This window comes from Clinocottus analis, unplaced genomic scaffold, assembly GCF_023055335.1.
Source record: "Clinocottus analis isolate CAN_PGR_092001 unplaced genomic scaffold, fCliAna1.0.p SCAF_8, whole genome shotgun sequence".
Classification (NCBI taxonomy): domain Eukaryota; kingdom Metazoa; phylum Chordata; class Actinopteri; order Perciformes; family Cottidae; genus Clinocottus; species Clinocottus analis.
Genome location: NW_027176240.1, coordinates 22,066,690 through 22,089,742, shown reverse-complemented (window position 1 = coordinate 22,089,742; position 23,053 = coordinate 22,066,690). Strand labels below are relative to the sequence as shown.

At 44.4% G+C, this 23,053-nt stretch overlaps 1 protein-coding gene across 1 annotated transcript in view; it reads right to left on the bottom strand.

The window, feature by feature from the left end:
* Positions 1–4,059: 4,059 nt before the first annotated feature.
* Positions 4,060–23,053, bottom strand: part of LOC137779609 (NACHT, LRR and PYD domains-containing protein 12-like) — a 60,364-nt gene continuing 41,370 nt past the window's right edge. Inside the window, exons 13-17 of the mRNA XM_068567649.1 lie at positions 10,141–10,314; positions 9,495–9,668; positions 9,198–9,371; positions 5,801–5,847; positions 4,060–5,647 (exon numbers count right to left, since the gene is read on the bottom strand). Of these exons, the coding sequence (XP_068423750.1) occupies positions 5,070–5,647; positions 5,801–5,847; positions 9,198–9,371; positions 9,495–9,668; positions 10,141–10,314 (1,147 nt within the window). The 3' untranslated portion in view covers positions 4,060–5,069. The remainder of the gene's footprint in view (positions 5,648–5,800; positions 5,848–9,197; positions 9,372–9,494; positions 9,669–10,140; positions 10,315–23,053) is intronic.

Genomic DNA, 23,053 nt, shown 5'->3' with positions numbered 1-23,053 from the left:
TAAAAAGATTTGTAAAGGAAAGCAGCTCACTGAGCCACTGATACTGATGCAAGCTGATGCTCACTAATCCACACTCATTCTGTTTTGTTTAGCACAAAAATAGCTTATTGTTTTCCACAATAAGCTCTTTGTAGTAACTAGGTATTAGTTATTTTTTGCACGAATATAACTTTATTTTCATTTTTCTACAAAGTGATAACATTTTTTTTCCTACCATCATTGTTGTGGAAATTGTTAATAATTATTGTGAGGAATAATTAACATTGATATGTGATCAGACAGTCACTTCACATATTGTTATTAAAAGGTGATCTGTGGAACTTTGTGATTCAGGAAGTTTGTATGAAACAAGTAGCCCTTCAGATTATTTGGTACCTCGAAGTAGATCTCGGTTTCAAAAAGGTTGGTGACCACTGATTTAAGGCATAAAGTATAAATTGTCAATCAATTCAGTTTTACACCTTGAGTCTTACTTCAGTCCAACACATTACCACACATGTTTCTCTTTTTTTTTTAAATTTAGGGCCAATAGACCTCGTTTATAAAAAAAAGTATACCCTGTTTTTGAGTGGAAAATAGATGAAACCAATTAATTATTTGGACTATTCAGTGTATTACAGACAGGTATACGTCAACGTTTTGTGCAGATGCTGTTTTTGAAACACTTCAATTTTTCTAATAGCGGCAAATAATCACACCTGCTGTCCTCTGGGGTCAAAATGACCCCGTCTGGTTTGACTGTTTATAAAGCATAAAGTATAAATGATCACCCACCTCTCTGTTTCAACTTTTTCGTCAACTCATTACCAGACATATAAAACATGTCAATATTCTTTTCCAGGACAACTCAAAACTATATCTCACATGTTGGATCAGGTGGTCCATGTTGGATCAGGTGGTCCATGTTGGATCAGGTGGTCTCATGTTGGATCAGGTGGTCCATGTTGGATCAGGTGTTCCATGTTGGATCAGGTGGTCCATGTTGGATCAGTTGGTCCATGTTGGATCAGGTGGTCCATGTTGGATCAGTTGGTCCATGTTGGATCAGGTGGTCCATGTTGGATCAGGTGGTCCATGTTGGATCAGTTGGTCCATGTTGGATCAGGTGGTCCATGTTGGATCAGGTGGTCTCATGTTGGATCAGGTGGTCGCATGTTGGATCAGGTGGTCTCATGTTGGATCAGGTTATCTCATGTTGGATCAGGTGGTCCATGTTGGATCAGGTGGTCCATGTTGGATCAGGTGGTCGCATGTTGGATCAGGTGGTCTCATGTTGGATCAGGTGGTCCATGTTGGATCAGGTGGTCCATGTTGGATCAGTTGGTCCATGTTGGATCAGGTGGTCCATGTTGGATCAGGTGGTCCATATTGGATCAGGTGGTCGCATGTTGGATCAGGTGGTCTCATGTTGGATCAGGTGGTCCATGTTGGATCAGTTGGTCCATGTTGGATCAGGTGGTCCATGTTGGATCAGGTGGTCTCATGTTGGATCAGGTGGTCGCATGTTGGATCAGGTGGTCTCATGTTGGATCAGGTTATCTCATGTTGGATCAGGTGGTCCATGTTGGATCAGGTGGTCCATGTTGGATCAGGTGGTCGCATGTTGGATCAGGTGGTCTCATGTTGGATCAGGTGGTCCATGTTGGATCAGGTGGTCCATGTTGGATCAGGTGGTCGCATGTTGGATCAGGTGGTCGCATGTTGGATCAGGTGGTCCATGTTGGATCAGGTGGTCTCATGTTGGATCAGGTGGTCTCATGTTGGATCAGGTGGTCTCATGTTGGATCAGGTGGTCTCATGTTGGATCAGGTGGTCCATGTTGGATCTATCCCCTCATCATGAGTTTCCTTCTCTTCTGACCCTGAGTCCTCCTCATGATGTTCAGCGTTGTCCTCCTGGTCATTCTTTTTCACAACATAGTCGTGAGTTCACACGCCTCCTGTGCAGTAGATCCTTTCTGCCTCCTCATGCTGCCCGTCTCTCTCTAAAATGGGAAAGGCCCAACACCTGTGAGAACAGACCTGTTTGTTGTTGATGTTGTTGTTCTAACCATTGCTTGACCCCACACATCAAACATCCAAGATCAAAGATGTTTTGGAAAGCAGGATGGGGGACAAGTTGCCCCATTGCTCCACTTTGTGCTGCGGGGTCATTTTGACCCCAGAGGACAACAGACGTTATTAAATTAAATAACTCACCCATAATTTAATCAAATTACTTAAAATTACTTCTAATCATGAAGAGCAGAGTATTAAACAACCCCCATTATTTTCAGACCATTTGATGAACAAAAAACATATTTTGATGGCAAAAGATTTCATCTGATTTCATCTGGGGTCAAAATGACCCCAAGGACAACAGCACCGCTGCCGCTCGTCTTCCTCTCCTGCACCAACCGGCTCTTCCCTCGAGGCTCCGTTAGCTCATATTGTGGCTGTACTGAGTTTGAAGCTCTTCACTTGTCAGGATGAACTAAAACCACTTCATGGCATGAAGGTTTGGGAAACAAACGTTGGAGATTGCTGTTCTAATGACGTCATGAGGACACTGGGCCAGAGAAACAGCAGAAGAAGTAAACTAGTGGCTTCATTTGAGGCTCAGTTTAGAGAACTGTTCTGTACTCTTCCTGTACTTTAAAGTGTATATTGTGAATTATTCTGTGTGTGTTCACCAAGAAAACTATCTTTTGAGTTGGCCGACTTGGGGCTAACTGTCTGGTTTTGTTGCGCTCGTTGCTGTTTAAAAAGTGTACAAATGAAAGCTATTAAAACTCAAATGATGTCACATAAGTTCTGCTTGAACAGGACACGTCTCTGGTTCATTTCACCGGCTGCTTTCTGTAGGAGACGATGTGCAGGTCTTAAAGCGGCCTGAGAGATGCACATAACACCAGACTTGTAGCATAGCGCCATGCTAGCAGCTCAGTGGGGCCATTTGCGCTAATGGTAGCTAGATACCATGGTCACCACGTCCGTGTGTTAGCCTGCCAACATTAGTAGGAAACAACAGAAAGGAATGCTAATAGTTTAGCAGGTATTTGACCATAAACCACAAACGTTTGACCTGATGGTGGCGCTGTATGAAAAATCAGACTCTTGTTACATTTCATCCTGTACCAAACACATTCAATGAATAAAAAACAGACTGGGAAACATGGCTTAAGGTTTGACCTCCGGCTCCGCTGGTCCATGTCCATGTGTCCTTGGCCAAGAGGAAGAGGGCCTAACCTTCGTCCCTTCTCTTAACGGATGTTGTCATTGATGAATTTCAGCAGACGAGTGCCTCAGACGTGCGAGCGGTCACCAGGAGAAAGTGTAATAATGAGCAGTTCAACAACATGAACAACGTCACATGGAGCCTGTGTGTGGTTCTACTGTTGATGCTTCATTGTTCCTCTATATTGCTACAATCTGAAACATGCTCATTCTGTTTTGTTCTACATGTCACATGGTTTGGTACATGAACAAATTAAAATGTCACAGATGCGCACAAATGTGCCCCAAAGCATATGTTGGAGTCCTCTGAATGTTCTCTGTTCTTAACCCTCTGAAACTTTGTTCTGCTTCACTTCATCAAAGTCAACCTTTGTGATTTTTTAATTATTGGACCTGAAACCTGTTCATTTCTTCCTGTGTGTCATCTTCATTTCCTCTTCAACAGGTTGTTGTTTAAAAGGTGTTAAAGGGCCACCACTGGAGGAGGAACCCGTGTGGTTGGGAACCTTCAGGAGTGAACAATCATTCACTCCTGTCAGCCTATCGCAGGAGAAGAGCTCTCTCACCTCATGGAGACGATTTCAGAGACGAGCAAGACTGGACTTTGGTTGGAAAGTACTAAATACAAACCAGTTTTATTTGTTTTTACAATAACAAGGTTAAAGGTCACAACAACGGATAATGCAAGAAGTCAATTATGATCTAGAATCATCCAAAACTAGGATTCATTTGATCTCAACGTCACTTATCAAAGTTTGTTCATTTGTTACACGACGATCAAAGATGATGAATTTAGTTTGTTCAAATCAAAACAACTCTTCACAAGTTGTGACTATTTCTCCACAGAAGCTGAATCTGATCCAGAAAGACTCTCGTTTGACATTCGGAGGTTTTTCTTCACACAAACAAATGTCTCAAGACCAGCAGCAGGTACCCCTCACCTGCTGCAGCTGTTTACAACCACTGAGAGATCAGGGCCCTGTTCCACGTACGTGGTTCCACAAATACGATCAAATGTCCTGTTATCCAGCTTAACCTAACGAGATGATTGACTACAGGATATGTCGGTTCCCTGAAGGTGGATCCTCCCTCAAACGTTCTCGTTCATTCTAACCAGACGTCAGTTCTCAGGATAACTGTGCGTGCCCGCTGCTCTTCAGAAGGGAGAAAAGTCAAACGCCAAATTCATGATGTTCTCTTTCTAAAATGACAAATAAACTCAGAGAAAGACTGTCTCTTTTCTCTGCTGACGAGCAGAAGATGATCATGACTATTCATCCATCCATCTTCCATTTTTTTCCATTTTATGTATTGTGTACAGTATGTATTATGTACAGTTCAGCGTAATACGGATACAGTACGGACAGCGCTCGGCTGCGCCGGTGTTCAATGTTTGGCTCCAGAAAGTCTCACAAATAAATGAGTCCTTGTCAGCAGAATGGATAGCGCTCATATGACGTCATCATGATGTGAGAACGGATCTTGGTGATCTGGAAGAACTCTCTCCCTATAAAACTAATATAAAACTAATATCGCTCCTTCATCAATGAGGAAGAGAGCTGCTTTCTGTCCGGTGGGAGTGGCCAACTTATCCAGTGAACTTTCACTAAACCTGCTCCCGACCAGTTTAGGGGATTTCAATGTGTTGCTATGGTGACTGATCTAAACTGGCTTCATGGAACCGAAAATCCTGATCTACGTCATCTTATCCTGGAAGTTATCCAGCTATATTAGTAAACCAGGTACGTGGAACAGGGCCCAGGTTGCTGCTAGCTAACATCAGCTGTGTGTCATCCTGTACAGGAGGAACTATCTGGACAGCAGAGAGAAGGTTTCTCTACCAGGAGGAGACTCTCAATCCTCCAGAGAACACAGAGACACTGAGGATTCAGACAAGGACCTGAACCAGAACCCAAACCCAGGATAAAGAGGTTCAGTGAATGTGGTGTTGAAGGTGTGGAGGTGGATCAGTGTGTCAGAGGAGACTCTGTAGAAGGACAGAGAGCCAGCAGGACAGTCCACATACACTGCTACTCTACCAGAGGAGGAGGAGGAGGAGGAGGAGGAGGAGGATGAGGAGGAGGAGGAGGTGATGCGTGTTGTTGTGTTATTGTGACGGACATAGTAACCACCATCATAACACTCCAGACTCCAGGACTGATCATTCAATCCAAACCAACAGTCTCTACCGTTTCCTCTCCTTCTGATTCCTCTGTAACTCACTGATATAGAAACTCTTCCTCTCCACTCGACCTCCCAGTAACAGCGACCAGTCAGACCAGTTCTACACAGCAGCTGAGGCCAGTAGTCAAACCTGTCTGGATGATCAGGATATGACTGATCCTCCATCACACGTGTCACCTTCCTGTTGTTGTCAGACAGTTTGAGTCTCTTGTTCACTGTGTTTGTGTCGAGTGTGAGTTCACAGGAATCTGATGGAGAGAACAAGACACAATACAGCTGCAGTTATTAATCTATCATCTGTTCATCTAGTGACACTTTGATGATGACATCAGAGATGTGAATGAGTGATGTCACAGTGTGCAGATGGTTGAATGTGTTCATCAAACTCAAAGCCCACTTACACTTCCTCAGACCTGGTCTGAACCATCGGACTCCAGCAGGCTCCACCCTGAAAGGAGGAGGGGGGTCAGAGCAGCATGAAACATGGACATGACATCACTCTCATCACAGAGCTTTGGGATTCATGTTCACATGGACCACTTATTATTCATCCGCTCATCCTCTGTTACTTCATGGAGCTTCTTCTGATTGGCCCATGACGACAGCTCATCATGCTCTTCAGCCTGACTCATGTTTATGATTATCATCTTTTTAATCAACTATGTTGTTACATTACAATAAAACACTATCAAGTTGTGTTTCATAAACTGTTGTCTGCATATTGTTATGATCAGATTATAATCTGCATATAAACCATAACAACATAAATGGATATGAGACACACAGATGACACACATCGTTAGTGGGAGAACTATTTAATTCAGCAGGTTTGAAACTGAACAGACCTCTCTCTCTCTCTCTCTCTCTCTCTCTCTCTCTCTCTCTCTTCCCCCCCCCCCCCCCCTCAGGAATAAAGGGGGACTCTGAACTACAGAGCTGCCAAGAGACGGCCTCCACCCACAGTCTCCACTCCCCCGACGCCACCTACGGTCACTCGCCTCAGCCGGCGCACCAACCCGCCTCTTTCTCCCCATCCTTTACCCCTCATCCCTCACTCCCTTTCCTCATCCCTTACTCCCTTTCCTCATCCCTCACTCCCTTTCCTCATCCCTCACTCCCTTTCCTCATCCCTCACTCCCTTCCCTCATCCCTTAACCCCTCATCCCTCACTCCCTTCCCTCATTCCTCACTCCCTTCCCTCATCCCTTACCCCTCATCACATCCCTTTTCCTTCTCCAGCTCAAGAATCTACGGTTCTGAATAATAAACCTTCCACCAACACCAGTTAGGAGAAGCGTGGTCCTTGTTAGTGAAACAAATCTAGTTAGAATAAAATCTACTGGGATTAAATCCATCTCCACAACCATACTGGTAGTGAAATGTATTGTGCTGTGTAGGTGCTGCATCACTTAGTTTGGTTTCTCAGGCTGCTTTGTGGTTTTCACAGGGAAGTTGATGAGAGAGAGCTGCAAACAGCGGCGTCTACAAGCCTGCTAGAAGCTACAAACTCTGCTCTGACACCTCAGCTGAACTTTTACCTGTTAAGATTGTGCACAACAGAAAGTTAATGTCTCCTGGACTTTTTTCCTGTGAAGAACCCAGAGAGGGTTAATATTTGGTGACGTGTGGTTATGTGTGGCCTTCTGGAAAACCATAAATGTTTACGTTGAGGCATCCCTGCGATCGTCTCACTCTTTCTGTTACAAACTGACCCCGGCCCCCGTCAGAGAAGAGAAAAGTTATGTGGCCCTCACAGGAAAAAGTTTGGGGACCTCTGGTCTACTGATTCCACCAGATTTGAAACCATATCTCTGTGAAGGATTTTCGCGAAGATATTAATATTCATAAAACGTCAATGGCTGCGTTTCCCAGATTTTGATCGTTCTTAAGGACTTCGGCTAAGAAGGAGCGCTAAGATACGAGTGTTTCCCAGACGCGCTCTTAACTGCCTTCTTAAGATCTCGACAAAGAAGCTTCTTAAGACGCTCTTAGTGGGAGCTGTCCACCGCCGTGGAGATGAAACTAAATCAATCCATGCCAGATTAATCCATCACCCACCACTTTATCAGAGCATGAATCACACACAACACGCTGTGGTCCACACACACAGGTGCACTTATGCTACGGGCGCGTGTGTGTGTGTGTGTGTGTGTGTGTGTGTGTGTGTGTGTGTGTGTGTGTGTGTGTGCCTTCCACGACACAAATCACCCGGGGGATCTCAGCCATGGCATGAAATCCACGGTGGACCTGGCGGACCTCGTCCCGTGTGGTGGCATTCTGATGTGTGTCCGCATGGCGCAGGAGGATCGGTGTCACGCTGCCACACTCCGTGAACCTGATGCCTTGCTGAGGCCGGTGCCGTCCCCCACCACCTCCAGGAAGCTCCCCACTGCGTAAAGACCAGGCTGAGGGCAACACTGCAGCGGCTTGGCCTCTGGATGTGTGGTGACACCAGCGTGACGAGGCGTTGGATCTCCACACGGGGAAGCCGGTACTTGGACTGGACGGCCCGGTCCGACAGCACATTGAGTGGAGAAGTGCTGACGCTCACATGCATTTATGTAAACCATCACATGCATTTATGTAAACCATCACATGCATTTATGTAAACCATCACATGCATTTATGTAAACCATCACATGCATTTATGTAAACTATCTGGGTTCACGCAGGGCGACGCTGTTGGTTAGCAGAGAGGTGATGCTGTATTGCAGCCGTGGTGTCTCTCACGTGGACTTCAGCAACGTCTTTAGACGAGGAGCCTCTCTTGATGAGGTTCAGCAGAGTTCAGTTACACCTGTCAATTCCCTGATATCTGTGGAATACCACAGGGTTGTTGATGTTTTTATAGCTAACGTAAACTCATATGCAGATGCTGAATGTGTGTGAAAACGTAATGAGTGATAGTAATGATGATTCATTTTATTTATGTAGCTACAGGAACACAGGAAATTCTTTATTTTCTTTTCTTTTCATGCTATTATTTTTCTTGCGTCAGTGTTCTGCAGCTGTGGGCGCACATTCATCATGACGCATGGTTTTAGTATTCCTTTGAATGTCAGATATAACTTTCCCTGATGCGGCTGCAGTGAGCATTTAGTCGCTAAGAAGGCTGTTAAGAGTGGATCAGACTGAACTTACGTTTCCTTCTTAGTGAAAGAGCGTCTTAAGCTAAGAACGACTCTGGGAAACACGTCCTTCTTTCACAGCGCTCTTAAGACGCTCTTAAGACGCTCTTAGCTTTTAAGACGAATCTGGGAAACACGGCCAACGTCTGCGCGGCGCTCCTGCCTGTATCCCCAGTGGCCGTAAAAAAGTGTGTCATCTTTGGCAGCGTTCCTAAATATTTATCGGTGTCTTTTCTTTTTTTTCTTTTGATTAAGTCGCTTGGATAACTTTGTTTCATTTTTGCTTTTATTCTTGTCTTGCTTCTTCTGAATCGTCTCTGTGTAATTTCCAGTCCTCCTGTCACTGTGTGTTTATCTTTGGCACCGCGCACCGTTACGGACGAGTGCATTTCATTGTGAAAGTAGGGGTGTGTGGACACGACAGATAACCATGGACTGGACATTTGAACTACTACTTCAACGTTTCAACGGATTTCTTAAGAATATTAATACAATTGACCATGCTTTTGAAGTCTGCATGACGATAAGGGGCTTTTTCTTTTCTTTTTTTCTTTTTGAGGTTGGTTGGGGGCCCCTCTACTACGACCACTGGTAGGGGGCCCCAAGCAGCCGCCTACCTGTGTCTCTATGTTAAAACCGCCTCTGCTCTGTGACTGCAGCCTCTTCATACCTGAGAGTCTCCAGTCTCCAGTGTGGATCCTCCAGTCCAGCAGACAGCAGCTTCACTCCTGAGTCTCCTGGATGATTGTAGCTCAGGTCCAGCTCTCTCAGATGGGACGGGTTGGAGCTCAGAGCTGAGGTCAGAGAAGAAGAGCCTTCCTCTGAGATCAGACAGCCTGACAGCCTGCAAACACACAATAACACACATATCACATCTTAAGACAATCTGAAGGAGGATACGAGTTCATCCATGAATGTAAATCAGGATTTGAGTGTCCATTAGTTGAACATGTTGATGAATCCTGACCTGAGAGTCTCCAGTCTGCAGTGAGGACTCTCCAGTCCAGCAGACAGCAGCTTCACTCCTGAATCCTGCAGGTTGTTGTTACTCAGGTCCAGCTCTCTTAGACTCTCAGACTGGGAGCTGAGGACTGAGGACAGAGCTTCACAGCTTCTCTCTGAGAGGTTACAGTGACTCAGTCTGAAGAGACAACAATCAACAAGAAGAAAAATAACATTCATGTTCAAATGAAATCACTTTTTTAAATCATAAGTCCAGACTAAAGTAGAATCAGAAAGAAAGACCAAAGATAATTAGTTCAGTGAAAGTGGATAAAAATTCTTGCTGTTTTAAAACAATTCCAAAATAATTCAGTTAATTGTTCTCAACTGTAAACATGAAGTGCTGAAGTATTAATATCAGGATGATGGGTGAATATTTAATATTGTTCATTAGAGTTAAAAAAAACTGTTTCTGTCTTTTTCCTGACGAGAGAGAGACTGAACAAAGCGAGAGACAGAAATGAAACTTCATATTATGATTTCATGTTTTAAAGTTCTTATTCAGAAATAAACAACCAAACTTTCAGCAGATTGTCACTGTAGAACAGGGGTGACCAAACTACGGCCCGAATTTGAGTGTCCATTAGTTGAACATGTTGATGAATCCTGACCTGAGAGTCTCCAGTCTGCAGTGAGGACTCTCCAGTCCAGCAGACAGCAGCTTCACTCCTGAATCCTGCAGGTTGTTGTTACTCAGGTCCAGCTCTCTCAAAATTGAGGACTGGGAGCTGAGGACTGAGGACAGAGCTTCACAGCTTCTCTCTGAGAGGTTACAGTCACTCAGTCTGAAGAGACAAGGAGGAAGAAAGAATAAACAAGTAGAAAAGATAGCAGCGTATTTAAGTTATGATCTATGAATCTAGCTCTCTCTGTACTTACAGAGCTTTGTTGGAGGCTTTGACCACTGGCAGCAGCCTCAGAAGAGCCTCCTCTGAAGCAGAGTACTTCTTCAGGTCAAACATCTCCAGATCTTTTCCTGATGACAGTAAGATGAAGCCCAGAGCTGACCACTGAGCAGGAGACAGTTTACCTCTGGAGAGATGTCCTGACCTCAGGGACTGTTGGATCTCCTCCACTAGAGAACCATCATTCAGTTCATTCAGACAGTGGAACAGATTGATGCTTTTCTCTGGAGACACATCCTCACTGATCTTCTTCTTGATGTACTGGACTGTTTTCTGATTGCTCTGTGAGCTACTTCCTGTCTGTGTCAGCAGACCTCGTAGGAGAGTCTGATTGGTCTCCAGTGAAAGACCCAGGTGGAAGCGGAGGAACAAGTCCAGGTGTCCATTAGGACTCTGTAAGGCCTTGTCCACAGCACTCTGGTAGAGATGTCTTGGTTTAGGTTTTGACAACCGGGAGGTTGTTTGTTCTTCTGCCAGCAGGTTGACACCAGAGTTGATGAAGGTCAGATGGACATGAAGAGCAGCCAGAAACTCCTGAACACTCAGATGGACAAAGCAGAACACCTTGTCCTGGTACAGTCCTATCTCCTCTCTAAAGGTCTGTGTGAACACTCCTGAGTACACTGAGGCTGCTCTGATATCGATGCCACACTCTGTCAGGTCGGATTCATAGAAGATCAGGTTCCCTTTCTGCAGCTGATCAAAAGCCAGTTTTCCCAGAGACTCGATCATCTTCCTGCTCTCTGGACTCCAGTGTGGATCTGTCTCAGCTCCTCCATCATACTTGACATTCTTCACTTTGGACTGAACCACCAGGAAGTGGATGTACATCTCAGTCAGGGTCTTGGGCAGCTCTCCTCCCTCTGTGGTCTTCAACACAACCTCCAGAACTGTAGCAGTGATCCAGCAGAAGACTGGGATGTGGCACATGATGTGGAGGCTTCGTGAGGTCTCGATGTGGGGGATGATCCTTCTGGCCTGCTCCTCATCTCTGAACCTCTTCCTGAAGTAGTCCTTCTTCTGTGGGTCAGTGAACCCTCTGACCTCTGTCACCAGGTCAACACAGTGAGGAGGGATCTGATTGGCTGCTGCAGGTCGTGTGGTTATCCAGAGGCGAGCAGAGGGAAGCAGCTTCCCCCTGATGAGGTTTGTCAGCAGCACATCCACTGAGGTGGACTCTGTGATATCAGTTAGGGCTTTATTCTTGCAGAAGTCCAGAGGAAGTCGACACTCATCCAGACCGTCAAAGATGAACACAACCGGGAACTCTTCAAACCTGCAGATTCCTGCTTCTTTGGTTTCAGAGAAGAAGTGATGAACAAGTTCCACCAAGCTGAACTTCTTCTCTTTCAGCACATTCAGCTCTCTGAACGTGAAGGGAAACATGAACTGGATGTCCTGGTTGGCTTTGTCTTCAGCCCAGTCCAGAGTGAACTTCTGTGTTAGGACTGTTTTCCCGATGCCAGCCACTCCCTTTGTCATCACTGTTCTGATTGGTTCCTCTCCTCCAGGTGAGGCTTTAAAGAAGTCTTCTTGTCTGATGGTGGTTTCTGGTCTGTGTGGTTTCCTGGATGCTGCTTCAATCTGTCTGACCTCATGTTCATTGTTGACCTCTGCAGTCCCTCCCTCTGTGATGTAGAGCTCTGTGTAGATCTGGTTCAGAAGGGTTGGGTTTCCTGCTTTAGCGATCCCCTCAAACACACACTGGAACTTCTTCTTCAGGTTAGATTTGAGTTTACGCTGACAAACTCCAGCAGGAAGTCCTGAATGAACAAACAACAAGAAGATCAGAATAGATTTTTAACAGTTCATTTCCTCAAAGAATGAGTATGAATATGTTCTGGTCCATCTCTTGAGACATTAGTAAACGTTCCATTCATCCAGCATGTTAAATCTTTAGAGAAGTCCTCTTACTGCTCTGCAGACAGTCAGCCAGCTCCTCCTGCTTCATGCTCCTCAGGAAGTGCAGTGAGATCTTCTGAAATGCTTCTCTGCTCCTCCTCCTCTGCTCTTCATCAACACCATCCAACACCTCCTCATCCTCTCTCTGAATCTCTAAGTATTCTGGGTAATCTGAACTCAGAACCTTCTGGATCTTCTTCAGCTCGTCCTTCACAAAAGTGAGGATGTTCTCCTCCAGCAGCTGGAACAGAATATTCTCTGAATGACAAACTAAAACCATGGAAGCAAACATCAGATCCATGTTGGACAGACTGACAACCCACTGGTCTAAAGAGTGCAGCATGGAGATGATGGTGAACAGAAGACATGTAAAAGTAGTTGTACAGGTACAGACCATAAATATGGAGTCCAGGTGTGTTTGATGCTGCTGGGCAGACGGACCTCTGGGAACCTCTGAGCTCTCCTGGTCCTCTCTGTGGAGGAGTCATGAACCATCAGCTCACATTGTGTCTGCACCACAGACTGTTTATTGTTCATGATATTACAACACAAACACAACAATAAGTTAAAGATGTTGTTTTGTGTCATGATTCATCATTTTATAAACCAGATGCTAAAGACTGGAGATGAAGGACGACCATCTGTGTGACAGTTAGTCATCTTGTTTCATCTGTTTAAAGAACTTACTCTGGGTCATAAGAACGTTGTCCATCTCTGAAGGTAATCAGATGACGTTTAGACCGATCACTCTTCATGGACACACAGCTGGGTTCAGGAGACTTTTCTCTCTGCTGCTGTGACCTGATAGAAACACTGAGATTTAATGAACACAAACTATTTATTTTTCTGCTTCCACTGGTTTTATTGCACAGTAAAAGTGAAGTTATTTTCATTCAAACTTGTAGTTAATGGTAAAGAAAACAAAGCTTCTTTATTGTGACTTGTTGTGTTCTTATTCAACCAACTAGTCGTTACAATGAGACACAAAAACTAAAACTACTAGAGTCACATCTTGGAGAAGTTTGACTCTTATATTTATGCAACCTGCTCTGCTCATTTTACCCAAGATGCATGAGAGGTTCTTGTGCGTACTTGGGACAGCCAATATCCCAGAATGCATTTTGCACCAGCAACAGGGAACAATGGCAGATGTGAATGTTCTGAATGTTCGTGTTTCTGAGTCACAAAATGTCATTTTAGGATGATTTCAGATGATAAGTTAGTTGTTGAAGCATCAAATCTGTGGTCTTTTTTTCAAGATTTGGCCTACTTCAAATTATACCCGGATAATTTTGGAGATTTCAGGTCCTGCTCTCGGCGGGCAGTCAGCGCTCTGCTGCCCGCCGAGAGCAGCCTCATCTCAGCAGGACTGTTTGAAATGATCTGCTGGCTCCGACGTCTCCGTAGAGATTAAACATGAGATATAAATTGGTTCTGGAGGATCTAACGAGCAGTCTTTGGTCTCAGAGTTTAATATTTGTTCACAGTCACGTTAAATCAGTTTGACTGAGGGAAAGGTTAAGATTTAAAACTTAATACTTTGACATTGAACTACAGCAGTGTTTTTTTAACTGAATGATTTGCAATTATATATATATATATATATATATATATATATATATATATATATATATATATATATATATATATATATATATATATTCCCAAAACTCTGTACCTCGTCCCCAAACCTCTGGAGCTGTTCTGAAGACTTTTGCAGCTCGTCCCACTCATCTGTTTCCAGAACTCTGCAACTTTCTGAAACTCTGACTTCTCCTGGTCGACTCTGAGGAGGAATAAACTCACATTGTGTTTGCACCAGAGACTGTTTACAGTTAATGATTCATATACAAACAGCTACAGAGCAGTTAGTAAAATATATTGATTCTGTCATGATTGATTATCCTGAAAACACTAAATGATGAACGACCAATTCTGTGTTTCATAACTGAGAATCAGAACAGTTAGTCATCTGTTTCATCTGTTTTAAGAACTTACTCTGGGTCATAAGAACGGCGTCCGTCTTTGAAGTTAAGCAGATGACCGTTAGACCGATCACTCTTCATGGACACACAACTGGGTTCAGGTCCTGGTTCTGGTTCTGGTCCAGAGGACTTTGCTCTCTGATGGGTCCTAACAGAGAAGAAGAGCAGCAGGGAGAGAATTCTGTTTTTAATCTTCAGGCAGAGCAGCTGTTGGGAAGAATGTGAAGATCTGATGAAAGAAGCTGTAATGATGTGACACGGAGCATCTTCTTGGACTGAAGGGATTTGAACTGATGACGTTTAAAAGTTAAAGTCAGGAGGCTGAATTAACCTCAGCTGAACATGAACTCTGTTGACTGACAGGAACACTGAGACCAGCTGTAACCCTCACTGACCACCAGGGGGAGAGAGAGAGAGAGAGAGAGAGAGAGAGAGAGAGAGAGAGAGAGAGAGAGAGAGAGAGAGCGAGAGAGAGAGAGAGAGAGAGAGAGAGAGAGAGAGAGAGAAATACAAGTACAGCTGCAGAGTATTAATTTAGCAATCGGGTTGTGCAAAACGTAAAGTATGTGTCGTGTATATGAAGTGTAAAAAACATAAACGTGTGCAGTGATAATTAATCCACAGAGGATCTACCAAGAGGTGACTTATTGTAAAGTCTTATGAATGTTTTCCTGCATCCGTCCTTATGACAGCGGAGCTATCAAATATGATACAGCAGGTATATAAAGTAATGATTCACCTGTAGATTATGCAACCACCACTGTATTGTATCTGTGAGGCCTCAATAAACATGAAATAGGAGCTTCATAAAACACCTGAAGGACCAAAGTCCAGACTTTAGTCCAGTATCAGAACTCAATCTTAACCACTGATTGTGTTTTATAGATTTACAGGTTTATTAAGAGTCAAGGTTCAAGTGAACGAGCAGAGAAACAGTCAACATGAAGTCAGAGTGAAGACGCTGAAGGTACTAAAGTGTGGAGTGATACCTGTTCATGTTGCTGATCACCTACAGCCCCCTGATGGAGACCCACGGGTTCACCTGGAGGTTCAGGTCTCTGTTGTCCGATCCACTTTGAGCCGTGGACTCCTTCTCAGAGACAGGAGGTCCACACATGAACCGGCAAAGAGCGGCTGGTTGCTCATGAAACACACCGGGAGGGTTGGACCCTCTGCAGCTCTCTGCTGTGTGGACCCGGTCTGTGTGGAAGAAGAGTTTCCTGTTGATGTGATGGCTGCTGTCCCGCTCCAACACTGTGGGGAACCAGTGTGAACCTGCAGCTCAGAGAGCAGCTGATCATGTGTCATGACTTTATGATCATGTTAAAGATTAACCCTCAGCTTCTTCCTGCTGCCTCTGAGCCACTAGAAGCTCCTCCTCCCTGAAGCTTCAGCCCTCCACACGGTGCTGGGCGTGAACAGAGGACATGACTTCACCTGCACAGGTGTGAATGAAGCTTCATGTGCTGCTGTATATACATATGCACACACACACACACGCACACCAGTGTGATAACTGGCTGTGTGTGTGCTGTACATCCGGCTTGTATCCAGCAGGGGGCGATGTTGAGCTTTATTTTGACAGGAAAGTGACAAACATATTGGAGCCGTGTGTGTGTGTGTGTGTGTGTGTGTGTGTGTGTGTGTATATATATATATATATATATATATATATATATATATATATATATATATATATATCTACACATAACTGACCAATCACAGCGCATGTTAATGGTCACATGGCCCTGTGACCAATCACGCCTTCAGGGTCTCCAGAAGGCTCTTCCATGTATTTAAACCAGGTTAATCCTCCATAGATAAGAGACGTGATTGAATAAAACATGTTCAAATTGGGGGCGTCCCTTCTTCCCCATTTGTGGACGTCAGTTTAAATTAAATGAGAGCGGCTGATCCCCACATGGTGCGTCTCCTCAGCACCACAGTGGGCGCCAACACTGCTTTCTTTGAACACCTAATTTTGAGCCGTGCAGGGCCAGAGGTCCCATCATATGATCAGAGTTCATCGTGTTCCTGAGAACCTGGACTTCAGAGAGTCGGTCTTGTTGAGAGACGACTCTGAGCCGGTGTGCTTTGGCCTGTTCATGGAAGATTCAGGGATACGGGGAAACCACAAACGGCCTCTGTTTTCTTGAATTAATACCTCTGAAGCTGATGAAAACACTGAAAGCACATCTGGCTTGGATTGAGATTTATTCCGTTGTGCTTCATAGTCTCAACATTGGGTGTGTAGAAGTGTCTGGGACGCATTCAGGATCAAAGGCTGAAGAGTATCCATCTTACTCCCACATGTTTTTTGACAGTCTTGATTCCCGTTCCTCTGATGGCAGGACCGAGTACCGGCTCTTCTTCCTGGTGAACTGAATCTGTGTCAAAACTAGTTTAAAGGGGACAGATTACTCTCAGTCAGGATCATACTTGTCTTTGAGTTACCTACTAGAACATGTTTGCATGCTGTAATGATCAAAACACTTTATTCTTGTTTGTCTGCCTGGTTCCTGATTGTGTATGTGCTGCCCTCATTGTGTCCACCTGTGTCTCGTTACTCTTGTATCTGAACCCTGTTTGTCTCCTGGCCCTTGGTCGGATCGTACTGTGTGTCCTCTGTTTGTTCCTCTAAGTGTTCTGTGGAGACCTTGGTGGTAACTTAGTGTTTTTTGGAAGCTCGAGTTTTGTTTATGGATTGAATTGACTTTTTTTTCAACTTTCTAGGCGTTTGGGTCCTTTAAATCACCTCCGGACTCAATGGACCCTCGGAGAGTGCAAGAATCGCTTGCCTACAACCAAGGAAGTCTCTTTCCTCCACATTTCTCCAAAAATAACCGATATGTGCTGAAACGGCGGGCAGAACGTTACCAACCGATAGGCGGTGGTGTAGAAAGTACCAGCACTGCTTTCAGATTAATGAATGACAGCAGCCTTCAGGACGACTGTTAACCTAAACCTTCTTGTCCGTTCCTCCCTCGGCGGGAAACAAGTTGGATAGACATGCCAGACATTTTGAAAGCAGTAAATTAATGGTGAATGCTTAGACTCACCTGAGTGCACCTGTCTCATGTGACCAAGCCAACATTGTCTACTGTATTGAGTGTGTTATTTGTGGTAGATTGTATTTTGGTCAGACCAAAAACAAAACTGGTCACAAGATTAAAACAGCACGACTACTTTATCAGTAAAACCACAAGGAACACACACCTATGTGATCATTTTAGACATGTGAGGGAAAGGTCAGGAGATTAGACGCTTTCCGAGGGAAATTAAGTGAGTGAACGTGTATGTGACTGCAAAAAAAAAGGAAATATTTCAGAGACAAATATATTAAGGACAGGAGAGGTCCAGAAAAAGTGGTGCTGAGGGAGGAAGGAAAGCTAGATGGAGGTACATGAGGATCATGTCACTCATGGAAGCCCATGTACAGGAGGGCCACCTCTGAATAGGATGTCAGTTGCTTGATGCATTTTGTCCCAAGTCTCTGGATTAATGCATCTAAAATTTGCAATTAATGTTCGATCATTAATATGTACATTTGTTTTTGTAATTGCAGTACACAGTACAATTAGCATGATAAAAGCTATTGCATTAAATGTGTCTATTTTTACAGATGAATAGTGTCTGCACCCAGACAGAAGTGGAGGCGTAGGCCGAGAGCCCAATGTTTGTAAGTGAAGTGTATTGTTTTGGTCCATGTGGTTTATTTTCACGTCCATGCCTGGGTGAATTCAAACCACTAAAAACTGGTTTCTCACCAGACTTCCCCTCGGCCGACCTATTATTTTTGACTGTGGGAGTGAATCATATCAGGTAGCACAGTACCTTAAATCCCTTGTCCCAAAAACCTGCTAGTATGTAAAAGACATAGGATCCATGTACCACTTTGAGCCATGTTGTTATCGATCGACGTTGCCCGGGGGGAGGACCAGCCCCTGGTCGGATCTCCCAAGGCAAAGGGTCTCGGTGGGAGAGCCCAGACTAAGAGCGGTTAAAAAACCCTGATGAACAGCGGCACACTGAGTGACGCTACCTCGCCCGGACAAGGGAAACCGGGGGCACCCTCGTGGAGCCAGACCCAGGAGGCGAGCTCGTCGGCGAGCGTCTGGTGGTGGGGCGTTCGCCCACGGGGCCCGGTCGGGCTCAACCCAAAGAGAGGAGCACCGAGTTGGGGTGCTATGCAGACCGGGCAGCGGGCCAGGCAGGAGGATCGGCGGCAGCATAGAACGTCACCTCGCTAGCGGGGGAAGAGCCGGAGCTGGTGCTGAAGCAGTTCTGTTGTTGGACTTTGTCTCAGTCGTGCTTTTGGGTTCCAGTTTGTTGCACCGTTACAGTATTTTTTTTTCCTACACCAATGTTGACCACATCACTGCCCTGACCAACGATGAGGATGTGCGTAGCCTCACTAAAGACCTCCCACACGTCTGTGCAGGATAACATATCCAAACGACAGAAAAGGGTTCAAAAGAGGAAATTGGCAAAGAGGGAGTATGACAGCGTCGTCGTGAGGAACAAAGCTCGAAGAAAAAAATATTCAGGAGGAAATCCAGAATTTAATAAGTAATCCAGATCCTTACAGACCTGTCACTGCCTTGGCACAAAGTGGGTCAGTTTTCCATTTTTGAACCGAAAAAAACCTTTTTCCGGGGTCACCAGGGTCGTTCTCCTGCATGGAGTCGACAGACTCTGCAGGAGGCGACTGTCTTCGGGATCCCTCCTCCTGGAAGCTCTTGTTTTGGGAGCTCTTGCTGAAAACACAGTGACTCAGACACCATGTAATGACAGGCCACTGGGTCAAACAAGCTCACACACGCTGCAGCAGCACACTGTGACAGCAGGCGCGTTGCAGCCATGTAGCGCTCATGTTCCTCTGATGTTCATCGCTTTTAAAGAGTGGTTATGTCCGTGTAGTAGATGTCCTCAGGATACATTTAATTTGAGGTCTTGGACACAGAGGCGGTTTTAACACAGAGACACAGGTAGGCGGCTGCTTGGGGCCCCCTACCAGTGGTCGTAGTAGAGGGGCCCCAACCAACCTCAAAAATAAAAAAATAAAATAAAAAGCCCCTTATCATCATGAACGCTTCAAAAGCATGGTCAGTTGTATTAATATTCTTATGAAATCCGTTGAAACGTTGAAGTAGTAGTTAAAATGTCCAGTTCATGGTTATCTGTCGTGTCCACACACCCCTACTTTCACAATGAAATGCACTCGTCCGTAACGGTGCGCAGCGCGAAACATAAACACACAGTGACAGGAGGAAATTACACAGAGACGATTCAGAAGAAGCAAGACAAGAATAAATGCAAAAATGAAACAAAGTTGTCCAAGAGGCTCAATTAAAAGAAAAGAAAGCTGTGTCATATTATACGCACACAGCTTCATTGTGTGTGTGTGTGTGTGTGTGTGTGTGTGAGAGAGAGAGAGAGAGAGAGAGAGAGGAGCAGGCAGTTTAGCCTGAGCCTATAGCCGAAGCTATACTGGAGAGCACAGCGCAGCTTCACAGCCTGAAGGATACGATACCGGCGATAAAGAGGACAACGCAAAGAAAAGGGATCCATTTGAAAATGGGTAAGCGTGTTTACGGAACTGTGCAATAGCACATTTAACGTTACGTAGTAACGGGACCTGTAAGCCACCCAGAGCTGCTGCTAACACGGAGCTAGCAAGCTAACAAGACGTAGATGGCTTCAGGGTCTCTGGGAGACTGAACAGTGCATAATAAAATGTTGTCACTATCCCCGTTAACTTTCTTGAAGTGAACTTACTACGCCTAGTAGTGTTAGATCTCTGTTACGTGTTTAAAAGACTGTAAATATCTTGTTCATTAGCGCTAGCTAAACGGAATTAGCGCTCAAGCTTAAGACACTGGCTTCAGGGTGTGTATGAGATTGAATAGTGCATAATATAATATTGTTATGATCCCCGTTAACGTTGTTGAAGTGAACTTAGTACGTCTAGTAGTGTTAGATCTCTGTTATGGGTTTGTAAGACTGTATCTGTGTTTACGTTAGCTTCTGCGAACCGCAGCTAGCAGAAGCATTTTTAGCTTTTGCCCTGACCATAGCTGGCTTTCTGTTAGCTTAGCAACGTTAGCACGTAGCATTCGTTACGTGTGGTGTGTAGTCGTTACTCTCTTTCAGTGAACTTACACTAACTATTAGTGATGTATTTTACAGAGAGGATTCACAGCTGCCAGGGTCCAGAGGACAACATACAGCATCGCTGCAGCAGCTCCAGTCCGTCTCTGCAGATCAGCAGCAGGCCGCACGCAGGCCGCAAAGCCAGCCACAGCACATGATCCCCAACATATAATAATACATTTGGTTTTAGACATTTATTTACATGTGTCTACCATTGTATTCATGTATCCCACTGCTTTTGTGAGCCTAAGACCTTTTGGTTAAAACAATTTCAAACAGACACAAAAGAGAGAAGCTAATCATTCAATCCAAAAATTCATATTTTTTAATCCCAATGATGGACTGTTGTTTTTGTTATGCTCTCACTTCATGATAGAAGAAAGAAGCTAATTTTGTTCATAGACCATATTGTTAGTTGGTGACAATGTTTTTTATTATTCATTATCATTTTACAGGTACAGCTCCTACATCTGCGCATCATGTTGGTGTAAAGACCTGTGAGACAATGTCAGCAAGTAGACCTCTGTGTCAGGAGTGTGTGATGTGGAGAACAATCTCTCTCACTCTCTCACACACACACACACACACACACACACACACACACACACACACACACACACACACACACACACACACACACACACACACAATAAACAGTGCTGGTTTTCCTAGCATTTTGGCAAAGACAGGAGTTATCTGAAACTTTATTCTCTGTTCGGTTCCATCGTGACTATTAGTGTGTGTAGTGCTACACGTTGTGTGTTCTCTGCTTTCCACCTTCATTTTGGAGTAAATAAGTGTATGTAGGGTTTAAAGGGGAAGTTTTTTTTCCTCCTCTCCAACCTTTACTTCCCTGTAGATTAGCTTTACCTGCCTATCCACCATTCAGTCGGTAAAATCTTTTTTCGTTCTCTTTAAAAAATCGGATGGGTGGGCCCCATACGTACCTTCGCCTTGGCCCCCAATTTGCTAAATCTGCCACTGATCCCAAGTACCACTGAAGCTCTGCTGCTAGCATGCCTCAGATGTTCTGCTGCTATTCGGTCGAGGCCACATGCTTTGTTCAACGCAGGTTTTCAACGGCATACAACACTTGGTCTGATACACACACCAGCATCATGAGGAACGTCAGCGATATGAAATGTGTCTCAACGCTGTTGAACATATCCCTATAATGTTTACTCCACAGATCTACTGTCCGACCCAACAGCCCCATCAACACTGGATGGCAGGGGCATCTGACTGTTATTGGCAACCTGAACTTCTTTCCAGAAATCAGAGGCTTTATTCTGTTGGAACCTTTTGGCCATGGAGTTTGCCCTCATGGCCTGTTGACTTCTTTTAATAAAGCGCACAGCATATTTAAATCTAGCATCTGCATGTTTCTTGTGTTCACACTCTGGACCACGTCTTGCTTTTCCTGATAAAACCCAGTTTTTAAAAGCTTCTCTTGCCTCTATATGGAGCTCAGACACATATTCATTCATCCTGGACGAAGATGATGTTGTTTAGCCCTTTTTGTGCAAAATGATTTCCTGACATGATTGAAACAGTTCACAATGTTGTCATACATTACACACACATCACGATTATGATTTTGGTTTTTACAGTTCACGTTGCCACACATAATTGCATCAAGTGGTTCTTCAATATTTCCGAGGCTCTTATCAGTTTGTGACTTGTAAAGCAATAAATCATCTTCTGTGATCTTTGCCCAATCTACTTTAAAATGTTGTTCATAATTATCATTACTGGTCAACTCAGGTAGGTTCTCAAGGTTTAGTCTCATAGAGACAGGTATGTGGTCTGCTGGAGCCAGATCACACAAGACTGCAACATCCTGGAGACAGTCGTGAGCATCAGCTGTACAAACACAGAGATCCAGCCCAGATGTTGTCTGCCACGCTTCACTGGTACATGTGCAGCTCTTTACTGGCGACAGCACTTTGCTGGAATGAACCAACTTGCTATCTGGACAGAATTGCATGAGGTGTTGACCAAACAGGGAGTTATTGGGGGTCTTCCAGAAAGCGGCTTATGTGGAAACTCAGAGTAAGTTAACCCTGAGTTAAGGGAAACTCTGAGTTATCCTTCCAGAAAGAGAGGTAATGAAACTCTGAGCCAGATGAGACGTTTCATCATTTCAGAGGAACATCTGTTAGAAGCTAGCGCTGTTCCTCTGGACCTGCTCTTACCTCAGAGCACATTTTATGCATTTTATCAGGGGATTAATTTACTATTTCAAGTAGCCACGGAATTAATATTTACTTTGTGTAATAGCCTCAGTCAATTATAGAATGTTTTATTAAAATTAAATACAGCTGCAATCATAGCCTGACAATATGTGCCTTACCTTTTTGAAGTATGTTTTTATATTTCATTTTCAGCTGCTTCCAGGTCCTTTTACCTGTTGGATTGAACCTAAAAGCTAGAGGCTGCTATGATCTTATGGTTAAATGTTACGTCAGTGGAATAGTACACTCAAACTTCATACTTATATTCATAACTATAGGCTGCTATGATCTTATGGTTAAATGTTACGTCAGTGGAATAGTACATTCATCTTCCTCGTTGACTCT